Source organism: Garra rufa, chromosome 15 (genome assembly GCF_049309525.1).
Source record: "Garra rufa chromosome 15, GarRuf1.0, whole genome shotgun sequence".
NCBI classification, from domain to species: Eukaryota; Metazoa; Chordata; class Actinopteri; order Cypriniformes; family Cyprinidae; genus Garra; species Garra rufa.
The window spans coordinates 22,726,547-22,743,887 of NC_133375.1; the positions used below are offsets into that span (position 1 = coordinate 22,726,547).

The 17,341-nt window shown below is 37.7% G+C and overlaps 1 protein-coding gene across 1 annotated transcript in view; it reads left to right on the forward strand.

The window, feature by feature from the left end:
* Nucleotides 1-17,341, forward strand: part of tafa3b (TAFA chemokine like family member 3b) — a 141,736-nt gene that overhangs the window by 58,923 nt on the left and 65,472 nt on the right. The window contains exon 2 of the mRNA XM_073819573.1: nucleotides 13,347-13,459. Within this exon, the coding sequence (XP_073675674.1) occupies nucleotides 13,348-13,459 (112 nt within the window). The 5' untranslated portion in view covers nucleotide 13,347. The remainder of the gene's footprint in view (nucleotides 1-13,346; nucleotides 13,460-17,341) is intronic.

Here is a 17,341-nt window from a genome sequence, read left to right on the forward strand (position 1 = left end):
TCTAAGTGACCAAGAAAGCCTTAAACGCTCAGGGTAAATATGTACCTGCTCTGTGTATCGTGTTTGTTTAGATATGTTCCTTGTAATGGATATTTACCAAGTGTAAACAGGGTCAACTACAACAACTAGTATGAATTTCCAGTTGGATAGCTGTAATACTGGAGTATGACAATCAGAAACAGAAGGGGAAAAAGGGAGTGAGAAAAAGATAAAGATGTAAGTGCAAGACATTCCTAAGACATTTCATCATTACTACCGGAGAATTCCTCTAGGAGGCATTTTGACTCTGGCCAAGACACAGGCAGAGTTCAAAGTAGCACTTGGTCAATCCTATTTGAATCCATGGGACTCATTTCGAACAGAGTGTGGATTTAAAGTGGATTAGAGCCTGTTTGGGGGCAGGCTGAGGGGTTTCTGAGTAAACCTGATATCGGTGGTCTCTCTCCACCTCTCCCCTCAGTCTCTGCACGCTGATTGTTTTTCAAAGACTTCCACGCTGCTGCTATTTGCATTTCAGATATATTTCTTAAATTCCCAAACGTGTCCCGGAACCAATCCTGCTCGAGCTGTTTTGGTTCAAAGTGTTGGAGGGACTTTTCTCTCCCTGTAAATCCTGAAAGATGAATATAAAGGCTGCAGATGCACCGTGCTGCTTCACTTTGATCTTGTTTTATACTTTTTTTATCCTGTTCATTTGTGTAAAACTCCTCACACTGGGTTGGAGAATATCAGCGCTTAGCTGTGCTGCATCAGTGAAGCTGCTCTACCACACATACACAAACACACGCATGTAGTGGGAAAGAGACTTTGGAGTCTGAAAACTGAAAACTACTGTGTTTGTGTGTGTGTGTGTGTGTGTGTGTGTGTGTACCTGGTATTCATCATGTTGTGGGGACCAAATGTCCCCACAAGGATAGTAATACCAGTAGATTTTGACCTTGTGGGGACATTTCTCAGGTCCCCATGAGGAAACAGGCTTATAAATCTGGAACAATGAGTTTTTTTGAGTAAGTAAACGTGTGCACAATCTCCTGTGAGGGCTAGGTTTAGGTGTAGGGTAGGTGTAGGGTGATAGAAAGTACGGTTTGTACAGTATGAAAACCATTACGCCTATGGAATGTCCCCATAAAACATGTAAACCCAACATGTGTGTGTGTGTGTGTGTGTGTGTGTGTGTGTGTGTGTGTGTGTGTGTGTGTGTGTGTTTAGCTTGTGGCATCCCCTGTGTTCTGTTGTATGAAATATGAGAGTTGCATATTGTGTGGATACATGCTTCCTGGCTGTGTCATGACAGTTAAATAAGAATCTCATTGCTCATGGTGAGTGGGCAGAGCTGTGGATGTGTCACATATCAATACAGTGTAGATGTGTTTTCTGCTGCATTTTTATACACACAATACTAAACCACATTACTTTTTCTTCTGTGTAACTCAGAATGTTTTTATAATTGTGGTATTTTAGTATTATTTATGTTCTAATATTGATTGAGATTTTGAGATTGTAGTTTTACTATTATATATACTGATTGATATTTTAAGTTTTTTTTTTTTTACATTTTCAATTTTAATTTAAGTTTTAGTAATTTTGCTATGCTTTTGTTATTTAGTCATTTTATATTAAATAATTAACAATAACTTCACTGATACAAAGACCCATTCATTTAATTTAATTTAATTTAATTTTAGTTAAGTTTAGTGTGTGCAATATTAATTTATATTTTATTTTTAAATATTTAATTTAATTTAATTTAATTAACATCACTGATATAAAGACCCATTTATACTGTAATAAATATTTAAATACGTGTGCAATAATAATTAGATAATATATTACATTTAATGTCATTTTATTTTAGTCATTTTAGTAAATTGCATTGCTAAGGCAACATTTTTTGCCTGATTTTTTTTTCTGATAAGTTTATCACATTTTATATTATTTTAATTGTTTATTTTTAGTTTAATTAACAATAATAATCTTTAAATATGTGTACAACATTAATTTATATTTTATTTTTATTTTTATTTAATTTAATTACATTTCTAATTTTATAAATTTTTCACATCGTTTTTTATTTTATTACCAGATACAAACAAAATATGTATGATAATACATTTGTAATAAATTTTCTGCAAATTGTAACATATTATTTATTTATACACAGTTCTCTTGTATCATTTGGGGGGTTCATAGACCCCAGTTTAAAAGCCCCTGAGGAAATTAATTTAATTAATTCACCAAAACTGGAATTATGTAGCTGTTCTTTTCCACTCGCTAGTTCATTAGCTTGTACCAGCCTAGCAATTCATAGCTGTCCACTTTTCGTCCTTCTCAAAAATGGTCATTTCTGCATTCATGTTCATGCATTCATTTTTCAGTATTTTCCTAAACAGGTTTGTTTTAAGTATAATGACTGACATTGTGGAGTCCTAATGAGTATTTCTTGAAGCGTGACTTCATTAGGAAGTCTTCCATTCTGTTATCCAGGAGCTCCTCTCTTTCTCTCGCTCTGCTCTCCTGTCTAGTGTCGATGTCCTGGCAGCAGTTTTCTCATTTTTAATTGGTTGTCATTTCTGGTGCCAGTGTGTGATTGAGATCAGGTGTGTGTGGGTGGGATTAAATGGCTGATGTAAACCATCATATTTATTGCTGGCCAGGTTTGACCACCTGTTCGGTCCACTGGCACAGAAAGCGAGCCACCCTTTCTAGTTCAGATCTTCATCAGATGCCCGTTACCTGACAGAATCTGCCACATGACAGAGAAGGGATGCCAACTCATGGTCATTATTTTCACTAGCGCTGTCTCTGCCAGCCACACTGACCACGAACACCTATCAGACGAATAAAAATATCCCTGTGAAAAAAAAAAAAATCCTCTACCAGCTCTCTCATGATGTCTGTCTTTCTCATTCTAGTGAGCCGCAGGCTGATATCCGCCAGTGTGTCGGACATGATTTGTGGCCATTTGAGTAAACTGATACACACTAACTGATCTTATCAACCCACATCCAAGACATTGCGTTTTAGTTTAGGGGTTATACAGATTACACACACAAACACAGATAAAGACCCAGGAGTTTCATAAAGGCTTCTTCCTTTGAGGAGAACTCAGTAGATTATATTTTGAATATTTTGAGACATATTCTCTCCTGAATCCCAATTCAGGGTTCAACATTATAGGTTGGGTGGCTGAGAAGGTTTTGGAGGCTTTGTCCACTCTGGGTTTTCAAAATATTTAAAGCATTGCATTTCCCTATCTACAATATTGATCGTGTACATGTACATGGCTTATTCCATGTCAAATCATCCAAATTAAGGAAACTTCCCCGGCTCAAATTTTTTATTTTGTTCATATTTTTTCTGTATAAAGACAAACATACAAAAGTTTACATACTGTACATGCATAATCTGCAAAATGTTAATTATTTTACCAAAATGGGAGGGATTATACAAAATGCATGTTATTTTTGATTAAGTACTGACCTGAATAAGATATTTACATATAGTCCACATGAAAAAATAATAGCTGTGTTTATAAAAATGACCCTGTTCAGAAGTTTACATACACTAGATTCTTAATACTGTTACCTGAATGATCCACAGCTGTTTTTGTTTAGTGTTTTGTTCATGGGTCCGTTGTTTGTCCTGAACAGTTAAACTGCCCAAATTTTCAGAACAATCCTTCAGTTCTTACAAATTCTTAGGTTTTTCAAACATTTTTGTTGACTGTGATTTTGAGATTCATCTTTTCACACTGAGGACAACTGAGGGACTCATATGCAACTACTGTATTACAGAAGGTTCAAACGCTCACTGATGCTCCAGAAAGAAACACAATGCATTACGCCGGGGGTTAAAAACTTTTTGAATTTGAAGATCAGGGTTCACTTATTTTGTCCCCTGGAAAACATGTAATTATCATCTGTAGCTTCTGAAGGGCAGTACTAAATGAAAAACATATGATATATAGGCAAAATTAGAAAAAAATGTACACATCTTTCATTCTGTTCAAAAGTTTTCACCCCTGGCTCTTAATGCATCTTTTCTACATCTGAAGCATCAGTGACTGTTTGAATCTTCTGTAATAGTTGCATACGAGTCCCTCAGTTGTCCTCAGTGTGAAAAGATGGATCTCAAAATCATACAGTCATTGATGGAAAGGGTTCAAATACACAGAAATGCAAATAAACCAAAGAATTTGTGGGACCTGAAGGATTTTCTGAAGAACAGCAGGCAGTTTAACTGTTCAGGACAACTAGCACTAAAAACAAGCAAACAAAAAACAGCTGTGGATCATTCAGGTAACAACACAGTATTAAGAATCAAATGTAAGTAAACTTTTGAACAGGGTTATTTTTATAAATTCAACTATTATTTTCTCTTGTGGGCTATATGTAAACATCTTTTAAATTAAATATCTTATTCAGGTCAGTACTAAATAAAAAATAACATGCATTTTGTATGATCCCTCTAAATTTAGTAAAATAATTAACATTTATGTATGTAAATCGTTGACCTTAAATGTATATAGTGATGAAAGTCAAAACATTAAATGTTACAGATGTATATTTACTGAGTAATTCACTATGTAGAGTCATTATTTTTATTTTTACACAGAGATTGGTAGGTGTGTTATTAAAATCAGTTCACTTTAGCAATCTTTGCTACACGATATGCCAATGGTGAGAGCTCAAAAAGGTCAAAAAGCACTCCCTGTGTTTTAGAGTCTAGTTCTTAACAAACTTTCCATTTGGTGTCTTCTTTTTAAAGGCCCTCACCTTAAATTAACATATTAACTTTGACAGCCCTAATAAACATTTTGTAAAATATTCTTTTAATCTTGTTGCCTTTTCAGTTTGAAAACCTCAGATGTAGCAACTTGTGTGACTTTGTAAACAGTGAAAATATTGTCAGGTCAGGTAAAAATCTGTACTACTACATATTTAATCATGCAGGTAACTTCAAAACAAATTTTTGTTTACCAGCATAACCTGACATGTCAGTATTGATTACGGCTCATTAGGCCCCAGAGCTTGTCAACACGCGCATTGTTCATTGATTTTAAAGACTGCTGATAGATTAAAAAATATCTTATGAGTGCTGATGCATTAATATCTTTAGACATTATGCAGCCTTTGTGCTCAGATATGCAGATTGTTCCTTTAGGGGAGAGAGAGGGGAAAAAGAGAGAGTAGAGGGAGAACAGTAGAACTACAAACACATTAATTTTATAGTGCACAAAGCAGCACAGCTACCAGCCTGCAGCATTTGTTACAGGACTGGAAAACCTGTCTGAATAGAAGCAGGAAGGGAAGATGAAAGCGGCTTTAGGTGATGAGTGACAATTCTTTGATGCCTTTTGGTCTGTCGGTCATAATGAGGTCTACAATGCAAAAGTTGTACGGATATTTGTGTGCATGTGTGTGTGTGTGTGTGTTTATTTTTTGTGTTGATTTGTAGCTAGTGTTTGAACTTAAAACGTTACATGAAATGATGTGAGCTCTCTGACATGGTATGATTGTTTCGGTTTCAGTCTTGGCCAACCGAATAAGGATAGAACCATTAGGCCATGGTTTAAAATACTGAATGAAAGAGAGACACAGAGAAGGCGAGTGAGCGAGAGAAAGAGGTTTGATGTGGACATATACTGTACTTGGGGAGAAAATGAAACAGAAATGTCTGCGTATATGATGATGTCACCATCTGCAAAAATTCCAGTGGGACTAATTAAATGAATGGAACGGAGACACCGCCTCTCTCTCTCTCTCTCTCTCTAAATGTTTAAGATGCAGCTGCTGTACTGTGAAACACTAACTGGGTTAAAAAAGCCTCACTGCAAGTATAGGCTTAATACGGTTTCACTGTGGAGACACTCATGCTCCCTCATACTTCACATATGGCTATTATACCTTTAAATGGGTGCTATCTTAGCTATGAATACAATACAGCTCACAATGCAAACTTTTAACTCTAAAATATGGTAGCTCAAAATACAACCTTTAATATTCAAATACTGCCCTTTACTTTCCTGTACCTATGCAATACTGTCTTATATCTCTAAAATACCACTGCTGTATCTCCTTAAATGCAGTACTGCTACTCTGTTTCTGACTACCTGATCTCATGACAAAAACGTACCTATGGGAACTTTTTCGCAAAATGCGAAATACATACCAATAAGTACTTATCACTGTATTCTCCAACAGAAATGAAGACTAGAGGCGGTAAAACAGCGAGCACTTGTAATCGTTTTCATACACAGTTATGTTTACAGCTCTATATGTTTTGCTTTCCGGATGTAACAAGCTTGCTCGGTAGCTCAGTCAGCACGGAATTGGACTTAGGATGCGGAATCCTTGGGTACAAATACCGTGAAAAACATGACTCATGATAAAAAAAAGTTGAAAGATGAGATATTGGAAAAACAAGCTAAAACGGCATGCTTGCGAATGCGTTTTTTCATCACATTTTAAAACGTCACATTAGAGTTATAGCGCCACTTAAAGGAGTAGTTCACTTTCAAAACTAAAATTTACAGATAATGTACTCACCCCCCTTGTCATCCAAGATGTTCGTGTCTTTGTTTCTTCAGTTGTAAGGAAATTATGTTTTGTTACATTTTGGGATTTTTCTCCATATAATGGACTTCTATGGTGCCCCCAGGTTTGAACTTCCAAAATGCAGCTTGAAAGGGCTCTAAATGATCACAGCCGAGGAAATAAGGGTCTTATCTGGCAAAACGATTGGTTATTTTCTAAAAAATATATAATTTATATACTTTTTAACCTCAAATGCTCATCTTTTCTAGCTCTGTGTGTACTCTGTGTAGAGATTAAAAAGTATATAAATTATAAATGTTTTTTAGAAAATAACCGATCGTTTCACTAGATAAGACCCTTCTTCCTTGTCTGAGATCATTTAGAGTCCTTTGAAGCTGCATTTAAACTGCATTTTGGAAGTTCAAACTCAGGGGCACCATAGAAGTCCATTACATGGAGAGAAATTCTGAAATGTTTTCCTCAAAAAACATAATTTCTTTACGACTGAAAAAAGAAAGACATGAACATCTTGGATGGCAAGGGGGTTAGTACATTAGCTGTAATTGTTTGTTCTGAAAGTGAACTACTCCTTTAACGGACATTTCTAGTCAGAACTGTGGTGCAAAACCAACATCACATAAAACGTACCATATGTACGTTCATCTGTTCCAGGGAAAAAAACTAACACTGTTTTAGTGGTACTCAGTGGACATTTATCATCGAATATGTCACAAAACATACCTTCGGTTATCTTCGGAACAGTATTCTCGTAGCTTCATAACATTATGAACATATGTCACATAGACTATTTTAAAAATGTCCTTACTAACTTTCTGTGCCTTGAATATGTCAGTTGCGTTGCTGTTCATGGGTCAGAAAGCTCTCGGATTTAATCAAAAATATCTTAATTTGTGTTCTGAAGCTGAACAAAGGTCTTATGAGTTTGAAATGGCATGAGGGTGAGTAATTAATGACAGCATTTACATTTTTGGGTGAACTATTCCTTTAAACCCTTTTTACACTCAAGTACTACAAGTTTGTATCTGAAATATTGTCCCTCTGCCACAGAATTTCTTTATTTTCTCTATCACACTACAAACTTTAACACTCAAATTCTGCCATTGTAAGAAATACTGCCCCTTCTATCATCAATACAGCCTTACAACCCAAACATAAAAAATACTGCCAACTTAGTTTATATACTTAGTTTATTTATGGTGGCGAATGAATGCTTTTTTCATTTTTTTGGATGTAGGAAAAAGTGAGTAAAATGCTTTTGCTAAATCAATTGATCAGAACGATGTTTTTCCAATGTATACTTCCAACTATTCTCTCTCTCTCTGCTTTCTTTTTCACTTTTACAGTCTCATTTTAGTGCGCTTTTGGCCTGAATAATAACAGTACATTTGTTGCAGCTGCAGGCTAATTGAAAAAAAGGAGGGAAAAACAGTAAACAGTAAAAAGAGCAAATATCTCTATAGTAAAAAAATATATATTAGTTTACATCCGTTTAAAAACTCTGTGCCTTCGTCTGATTGAAAACGAATCGCAAAAACTAAATAGCTTGCAATTAAAGTCTTGCTGGAGATTTGCTAGTGATTAAGCTTGACTGGTATTAATGCAGAGACATGCTGATGACGCTAGCCAGTAGTTGTTTGGCAGTGTTTACTGAGAGCTCCTAAAGAACTAATGAACACACAGCGGAAGTTTAGCCATCAAAGAAGAGCAGCCAGAGCAAACAGAGATGTACACACACTCAACTCAACACACATTAACATTACAATGCCCTTCTTCTGTGTGAACAACATGACAAAGTTAGAGAGTATTATGAAGCTCATTTACTGGGTGTTATTTTACAAATGTTGCTGATTACAGTCTAAATTGACTGTAAATTACATCTGTTTATACAGTAGTACTGATTACAGAAATAAATGTTAAAGGGATAGTTCACACAAAAATGAAAATTCTGTCATTAATTACTCACCCTCATGTTGTTCCAAAAATGTAAGACCTTCGATCAAATTCAGAACACAAATGAACACATTTTTGAATAAATCCGAGAGCTTTCTTACCCTATATAGACAGCAACACAAGTTCCACGTTAAATGTGTGGCGAAGACTGACACGGAAGAGAAGAAATTTCCTCAAAAATATTTTCATTTGTGTTGCGAAGATGAACAAAGGTCTAATTAATGACAGAATTTTCATTTCTGGGTCAACCATTCCTTTAATATTGACATGCTTTATATGTTTCTATGTTGAAATACACCTATCCCCTGCTTAATATGCAGTGACTCCAACTAAACCCAAAAAAGGCTCGAGCATTGATTTGTTTGTCTAAACAGTGAGAATATGGGAGTGTTTGGGAAAGGTTTGGTGCCACTAGTGGTGCAGAAATAACACACTGCGGATTTCTGTGTATGATGTGAGAATATAAATGACAGCGACAGTATCTTTTTGTGTGTTCATGGCCGTCCACCTGCACACTGTAAAACTCCCTCCAGGCAGGGGTTTTCCTGCCCACCGCTCAGCTTTAAACAGGAGAGATTTCTAGTGAGCTCTGCTGGTTGAAAGATAATTAGTGTGCTAAATCTGCATAATTTGACACATTCCCACAGCGACTCATAGACTTCCCTGAGCCGGCGAACTATTTCCAAAACATCTCTTTATGTTGTTTATCTCTCTTTCTTCCACGCTTTTCCCTGTCTAACATTTCTCTTTTTCCCACACAAAATCTATCCTATTCAATCTGCTGATTAACTATTTGTGTCTGGAGCTTCATCAGTGTGTTTGTGTGTTGTGCAGCATAAATGTAAAGAGGCAAATTCATTATTAAACTGATACTAATCAGAAGAGCAACTCACAGGCCTCCATTACAAAACTGCAGGGGGGAATTACAGGTTCACTAATAATGAACTGTGCCCACTAATAATGTCATTTATTTCTGCATGCTGTTGGTGTTGTGTTAGCACCCAATTCACTAAAGGAATTATGCAAATCAGGTAACGGTGCAAACACGCCCTAAAATTAGTGCTGAATGCAATTTGCACAGTGCAATTCCCCATTTTGCAGGCCGGTTGTGTATGCTAGATTGTGGAGGATGCAGAAACTACTGTATAGCATTGCAGTCCAGGCACTTGAATCAGCTTTTTAAAATGCAGATTCATCAATGCCATGTTTTTGGATATGTGCCCGGTTATAATGCTCTTGTTCATCATTTGATCATCATTGGAAGAGTTACTGCTGCCATGATCAATAGAAAATGTACACAAACATGTCTTTGTGAGAGAATTCTGTTAGCTGTCCGTTTTGCACAGAAGTCGAAATGATAAAAGTGTGCTCTTATTGGTTGGCTGATACTATTAAAGGCACTCACATGATGTCTATTGAAGTCCCGCTCAGAAGTGTCATATGGAATTTCAGACTAATGCTTATGGTAATAGCATAAGCACACACAATTGTACACATGCATATGTAGGGTTTGTTTGTAGTGTTTATCTTTTAGATGTCAATACATAAAAATAAATGACCTGCTTTTATTTTCTCTCCAAATGAAGTGCAAAAATTCTGTCATTAATTATTCACCCTCATGTCGTTTTCAAGACCTTCATTCATTCTCAACAGAAGTTAAGATATTTTTGATGAAATCTGAGAGCATTCTGACCCTACATAGACAGCAACGCAAATGACATGTTCAAGGCCCAGAAAGGTAGTAGGACATTATTAAAATAGTCCATGTGACATCAGTGGTTCAAACGTAATGTTATGACATTTGCATTTGCATTTATTGGATGAACTGTCCCTTTAAATATGTTTGTCTGAGATAAAAGGAATAGGAAAGAAAAAGAAAGCTGAGCAGTGCTTTTTCTTTTGCAGAGTCTAAACCAATGGTCTGTAGTTTTACGATTTAATTTCATTAGACCCGACACAAACATTCCTTAGAAGTGTCAATTATTTACCGCGACGAACAGAAGCGGAGCATCGCTACTAGGGCTCCTTAACCGCCACCTTTTCAGGGGGTTCTAGTCACTACGGTGGCACCCCAGCAGGCTCTGGTTCTGGAACAAGAAGTAGAAACTCTCCTGAGAAAGGAAGCCATCGAGGTGGTTCCTTCTCATCTCAGAGAGTCCGGGTTCTACAGCCGTTACTTCATTGTTCCAAAGAAGGATGGAGGCTTGCGTCCTATTCTAGATCTCAGGCTGCTCAATCGCGCAGTGCTGAGACTCAAGTTCAAAATGCTTACTGTCAAGCAGGTCGTGTTTCAAATCAGGTCCGAGGACTGGTTTGTCACAATAGATCTCAAGGAAGCTTACTTTTACGTCTCCATCCTTCCACAACACAGGAAGTTCCTCAGGTTCGCTTTTGGGGGCACCAAGTGCGTGAATGCTGCGCTGGCTCCTCTGTGACTCCAGGGCATCCGTATACTCTAACTACATAGACGACTGGCTTATACTGGCACAGTCAAGAGAAGTGGCAGTTCGACATCGAGATGTCGTTCTTGCTCACATGAAAGTTCTGGGGTTAAGACTAAATTCCAAGAAAAGTGTTCTTTCTCCATCTCAGAGAACCACCTATCTAGGAGTAGTTTGGGATTCGACCACAATGCGGGCACATATGTCTCCCGCACGAATAGAGTCAATTCTCAACGCAGTCAAGAGAGTCAAATTAGGCCGCTCACTCACTGTCAAGTAGTTTCAAGTTCTGCTAGGCCTCATGGCAGCTGCGTCCAACGTGATACCTTTTGGCCTGCTGTACATGAGACCCTTACAGTGGTGGCTCAGGACCAAAAGGTTTTCCCCGAGGGGCAAACCACTCCGTGTGATCAAGGTCACGCAGCGATGCCTTCGTGCCTTAGACATATGGAGGAAGCCTTGGTTCCTGTTTCAGGGCCCGGTGAGCTCCATGTCATCGTCTGACATTAACTACGGATGCCTCCCTCACCGGTTGGGGAGCGGTCATGAGTGGACGTTCAGCCCAAGGTCTGTGGAGCGGACGCCATCTTACTTGACACATCAATTGCCTGGAAATGCAGGCCGTGTTTCTAGCTTTGAAACACTTTCTCCCAGACCTGAGGAATCACCATGTGTTGGTCCGCACCGACAACACATCAGTGGTCTCTTACATCAACCACCAAGGACGTCTGCGGCACAAGCTGGCACACCAGATCCTTGTGTGGTCCCAGGGAAAACTTCTCTCGCTGAGAGCAGTTTTTATACCTGGACATCTCAATGTGGGAGCAGACGTCCTGTTGAGGCAGGGGCTGAGGCCCGGGGAATGGAGACTCCACCCCGAGGTGGTGGAAGTCATTTGGAGCAAATTTGGGAAAGCCCAAGTGGATCTCTTTGCGAGCCAGGAGACAACGCAATGTCCCCTTTGGTTCTCTCTGAATCATCCAGCTCCCCTGGGACTGGATGCTATGGTACAGACGTGGCCGAGGCTTCGTCTGTACGCCTTTCCCCCGATCGCTCTGCTCCCGGGAGTTCTGGAAAGAGTGTGCCGGAACGGAATTCGCCTTCTGCTAGTGGCCTCGTTCTGGCCGGGTCGAACATGGTTCTCAGACCTGATTTCTCTCCTAGACGGCCCTCTTTGGGAAATACCTGTCAGGAGGGATCTCCTCTCTCAGGCAGGGGGCGCGATCCTGCACCCTCGCCCGGAGCTATGGAAGTTATGGCTGTGGCACCTGAAGGGGCACACTTCCTAGCCTCCGGTCTCTCAACCGAGGTTGTTGAGACCATCCTCCAATCCAGAGCTCCCTCTACGAGGAAGATGCACACCGGGAAGTGGAATATGTTTGTCCTTTGGTGCAATTAGCACCACATTGACCCAATTCACTGCCCAGTAAGTTCAGTGCTGGACTTTTTGCAAGCCCGCCTTATGGCCGGTAACGCACATTCTACACTGAAGGGCTACGTGGAGGCCATAGATGCTTTCCATGCTCCCTTCGGGAGACTTCAGAAATAATTCTAATATTCTGATTTGCTCAATTTTTTTATTAATATTATGTTAAAAACAGTTAAGTATAATTTTTCAGGTTCATAAGAACAGTGTGATCTGAAATAAAAAACTTTTGTAACATCATAGTCTTTATTATCACTTTTGATCAATTCAAAAGCTTTTTATTTCAGACAAATGCTGATCTTTGGATATTTCTATTCATCAGATAATCCTGAAAAAAAAGTACTCAACTGTTTTAAATATTGATAATAATAACAATAATAATAATAATAATAATAATAATAATGTGTCTTGTACAGCAAATCAGCATATTACAATGATTTCTGAAGGATCATGTGACACTGCAGACTGGTGATGAATAAATTACATTTTAATATATATTCAAATAGAAAGCAGTTATTTTAAAAAGTAAAAATATTTCACAATATTACTGCTTTCGCTGTCTTTTGGATCAAATAAATGCAGGTTTAAAAAACATTAAAAATCCTACTGTCCAAAAACTTTTGACTGGTATTGTAAATGCAGCAAACAGAATCCCAACACTTAATAGACAATAGCATTACCATAATCAGTACCAACATCAACCACCAGGGGCTCAGTATTTGCCAGAAAACCCCTACCCACCCTTGAAAGCGTACTCTCTCTATAAGTAATTGTATAATTCAGTGTTTTGGCACTCAGCATTGTATCAGAAAACATTCAGGAAGAACATGATGACATTTAGATTGTGCTGGAGGAGAGAATGAGATCCTCTCTAGAAATGTGCCACCTAATAGCCTTTGATCAGTGTAACGCTCATGTGCTGATATGCTTTGTGTGTGTGTGTGTGTGTGTGTGTGTGTGTGTGTGTTTCAGAATGCAGGAGCGGGCGGTACAGAGGGTGTGCGCGTGGCTCTTGCTGGTGTTTTTGACCCTTCTGTCTCTCTGGGGTCATCTGTCGGATGCCTCCTCTCACCGCAGTCACATCGGTAAGTTAAGGTTCATTCAGTCAAGCTTGTTGACTGTTACTGTTACTGATTAATTTTCATTTTAACCTAGAGTGTTGATTATTTTAATGAGCCGTCTCATTAAAAAACAGCTTCTGTGGATTGCATGAAGTTAGATTTGGGGCGATATTACCATAAACATTTTCATTTAGTTTTTAAAGATCTGAAGTTTGGTTCTTGTGTCTATCTGTGTAAATTTGAACAAAATAAGCCCAAACCAAAGACAGAAAGCAGGGTGTTTTTGTAGACAGCTCAGTGGTAGGTGGATGCTTAGATCAGCTCAAAATAGTCTGGAGAATGTTCTCTATTTATGAGGAGAATAGCTGATGGACCACAGGACACTGACATCTCTGGGGTCACGTAGAGGCCACTGCAAAATGTTCCATTAGGAAGTGATAAGAGTTTATTTGTCATAAGCACTTGCTTCTTTTATATAGTAATTGAAGATGATATTGATTCTGATTTATGCAAGCGGCTGACACTTTCTAAAGTGAGCTGCATTGCATTCAAGGGGTACATTTATCAGTTTATGGATTCCTGAAAATTGATCCCATGGCCTCGGTAAAACTACACTTCTGATTAGACAAGTAACACTACTTCCAAAGTTTAGGGGTTGGTAAGACATTATTGTTTCTGAAAGAAGTCTCACGAGGCTGCACACATGTAATAAAAATACTGTGAAATATTATAAAAATATATATTCTATTTTAAATAGTGCTGTTGTTTAAAATGTTTGACGCAATTAACGCAGGGGCAGGGCTAGGGTTGGCCACCCTACTCACAACGGCTGCTTCTGTTTCTTTTTTCTCATTTATTTAGTCACAGAATGTTTTACAACCACATCAAACGGGAGACTTTTCAGACACGCGCTACAACTTCATTTCAGCGCCAGGTGCTAGTTAAGTGAGCGTGGGAAAGGTACAGGTAACGAGGAAGCTTTGGTAGAACAACAGTGAACTGCGGTCAGATGAGATGTTGTCAGGCCATTATCAGTAAAAACAAATTTACCTGTCCTGTCAGCCGTTATACTGTGCTGGAAGCTGGAAGCGTGCTTCAGTTGCACTCACAAATACAAAGGCGTTCGCTGTAGCCTGTATCCTTTCATATTAAAGTGCGAATGAAACTACGAGCATGCATGTCAGATATGCATCACGTTCAGCAGCGGCAGCTCTTAAAGTAATAGCAGCCAAATAACCTAATAACCCAGTTGCTGAGATGTCTATTAATCAAAGAACAAAAGAAAAAATAGGAAATCAATAACTTTTGAGAATTTATTTATATTTAATTTAGTATTTAGTGTTTGATAACTTTACTTAATTTCTGTGTATTTCCTACTTGCTGAAGGGTAAACAATGGGTTAATGTGAAGATTAGATTAAATTAGAAGTTGTTATTTTTAAGTCTAATAAATGCTAAAATTGATAGTTCTCAATTATACTGTAATGTTGAATGGCAATAGTCAATGGTTAAATAATAGGAAAAAAGAACAATAGATACATCAGTAATATTGGTATCAGTGATACTCACCTTCAGTCATAAAAAATGAAATGTACTATCTTTATGTTGTTTATAAATTAATTTGAAGATTGAATCTGAAATTAGTGCAATATAGAAGTACATTTAAAAACGTTAGGTGGGATTAATCATGATTAATCGCAATTACTTTCAGAAAAACATAATTAATTAGTTAATTTTTTATTCGATTGACAACACTAATTTTGATGTATTTTGAAAAAATTTGTTCATGCAATGACAAAGCTGAATTTTCAGCAGCAATTACAAATTTGTTTCAAAGCAGCTTTACAATGATAAATAAGGGTGTGTTCACACTTGTAGTCCAGTTCATTTAGTTCCTTTGGTCTGGACCAAAAAGGAAAATGATACATTCGGTCCTAATCTGCTTAGCATTCACACTGGTATTTTTGCCAGTGAACCCAAAGATACCGAAACTAAAGGCTTAGTGATACGTTCACAACCTGATTGGTAAGGTTGAATGATGTATATTTCATGACAGAACTCACCGAACACTCCAAACAAAAGAAAAAGGTGCATTATACCTAATGTCGTCTGCTGGACTAATAACGCTCATTTTTGCGTGTATATGATTTTATTTTCACCACAAAGAGCTCATAAAAGGCACTTTACCTCCTCTTTGCTCCACGTTTGCCCTATGCTCAATTTGTTTTGGATACACCGATTGTTCCCTTAGTGAAATCAGGTCACATAGCGCCGCATCTCGTCATTACTTCCTGTTTTTGGTTCCTTTAGAAGTATTTGGGCTGAGTTGCGTTCATATATAATTCGAACCGCACCAGAGTTTGTTTGGAAGTGGACCGAGATCCATCTTTTTAGCAGTCTCGGTCCGCTTGTTTAGTACACACCAGGGTTCGGATGGCAGCGTTAACACTTATTCAAATGAACCGCACTAACAGAGCAATCGCACCAGAGTTCGTTTTAATCGAACCAAAGATGACAAGTGTGAACACACCCTAAGAAAATAGTAATTCAGTGATGCAAACAAAAATAAATTCTGCTGTAAAGCAGTTTTAAAAAGACAATAGTAAACAGTCATTATTCAGCTGAAATCAGTTCATTGTTGATTCAGTTTGGTTCAATAACTGTGTAAAGTCCATCAATTATGGAATAAGTTTAATTTATCTATAAAGCAACCCTGGTTGCTAAATATCAAGTGTCCCCAACTAAGCAAGCCAGAGGCGACAGTAGCAAGGAATCCAAACTATATTGGTGACAGAAATAGATAAAAAAAAAACTTTGATGAATAAAGACGTAAAAAAAACACCATTTATTTCAAATAGAAACCATTTGCAACTGTAAAACTCTTTACTGTCACTTTAGATCAATTTAGTATGTCCTTGCAGAATAGAAGTATTCATTTCTTTCTTTTCTTCTCTTTCTTTGCTTACATCTACTGTATTTAACTACCTTAAATCAGCAAGTTTTGTTACTTATTTCAATATGTTCACCATGTTGCAATATCTACCTGATTTTGTAGACAAACCAGTGACGCAATGCAGTGCAATTTGCTTCTTTTTTAAACTGAGTGTATTTGTCCATTAAAGCAAAATGCTAGTTACTTTAGAAGTCACAAAATTAAACAGACAATTTTCCATCTATTTTTCATGATGTTGTCAGAAGAAGGAAACATTATGACTTGTGCAGTAATTCTAAGCTACTTGTCTGACACTATTAATGTGACTTGGTAAAGAGTTGAGCTTCTGCACTGCTTGTTTCTTCTCTTTTGTGATGAGCAGATTTCATTTCTTGACAACATGACTCACTCATTGTGTGAACTTCTCTCATCTGTCGCAGCAGAATGGTGGCTCATACTATTTTTTGAAGAGGGTAGTGGGGTCCATAAATTGAATGATCAAAATGTCACATAGAGAATGATTTGTGAAATCATTGCTTTTTATTGTCATATGAAAATACGTCTAATTAACTTGCACAGCATACTGCTGGAATTAATTGCCGTGGGCTCCTAGTGTGTGTTTACAGTCATATTCGTCATTAGAATACAAAATCTGTGCGCTTTTGTTGACCACAATCTTCCCTACACACTAATTCTTCATTCTGATTGGATAAGTGGTCCAGAAGTTAACCGTGTGAGCCAATCAGAGGTGGGAAATAGTTCAGACAATCAGTTAATTACACACTACTGCTAACAGGTCAGAGCAAGGTGACTGAACACACACACGGTAAACCACTGGGAGGGAAAAACTAATAACTCTAAACTCTTCTTCTCTACGAGCAGCTAAAGCTTCAGGGACAATGAGCTAAATGAGAGTGAAGTATTTGTTTCACACACACTCACACACACATACACAGGGAATATAGCCAGAAAGTT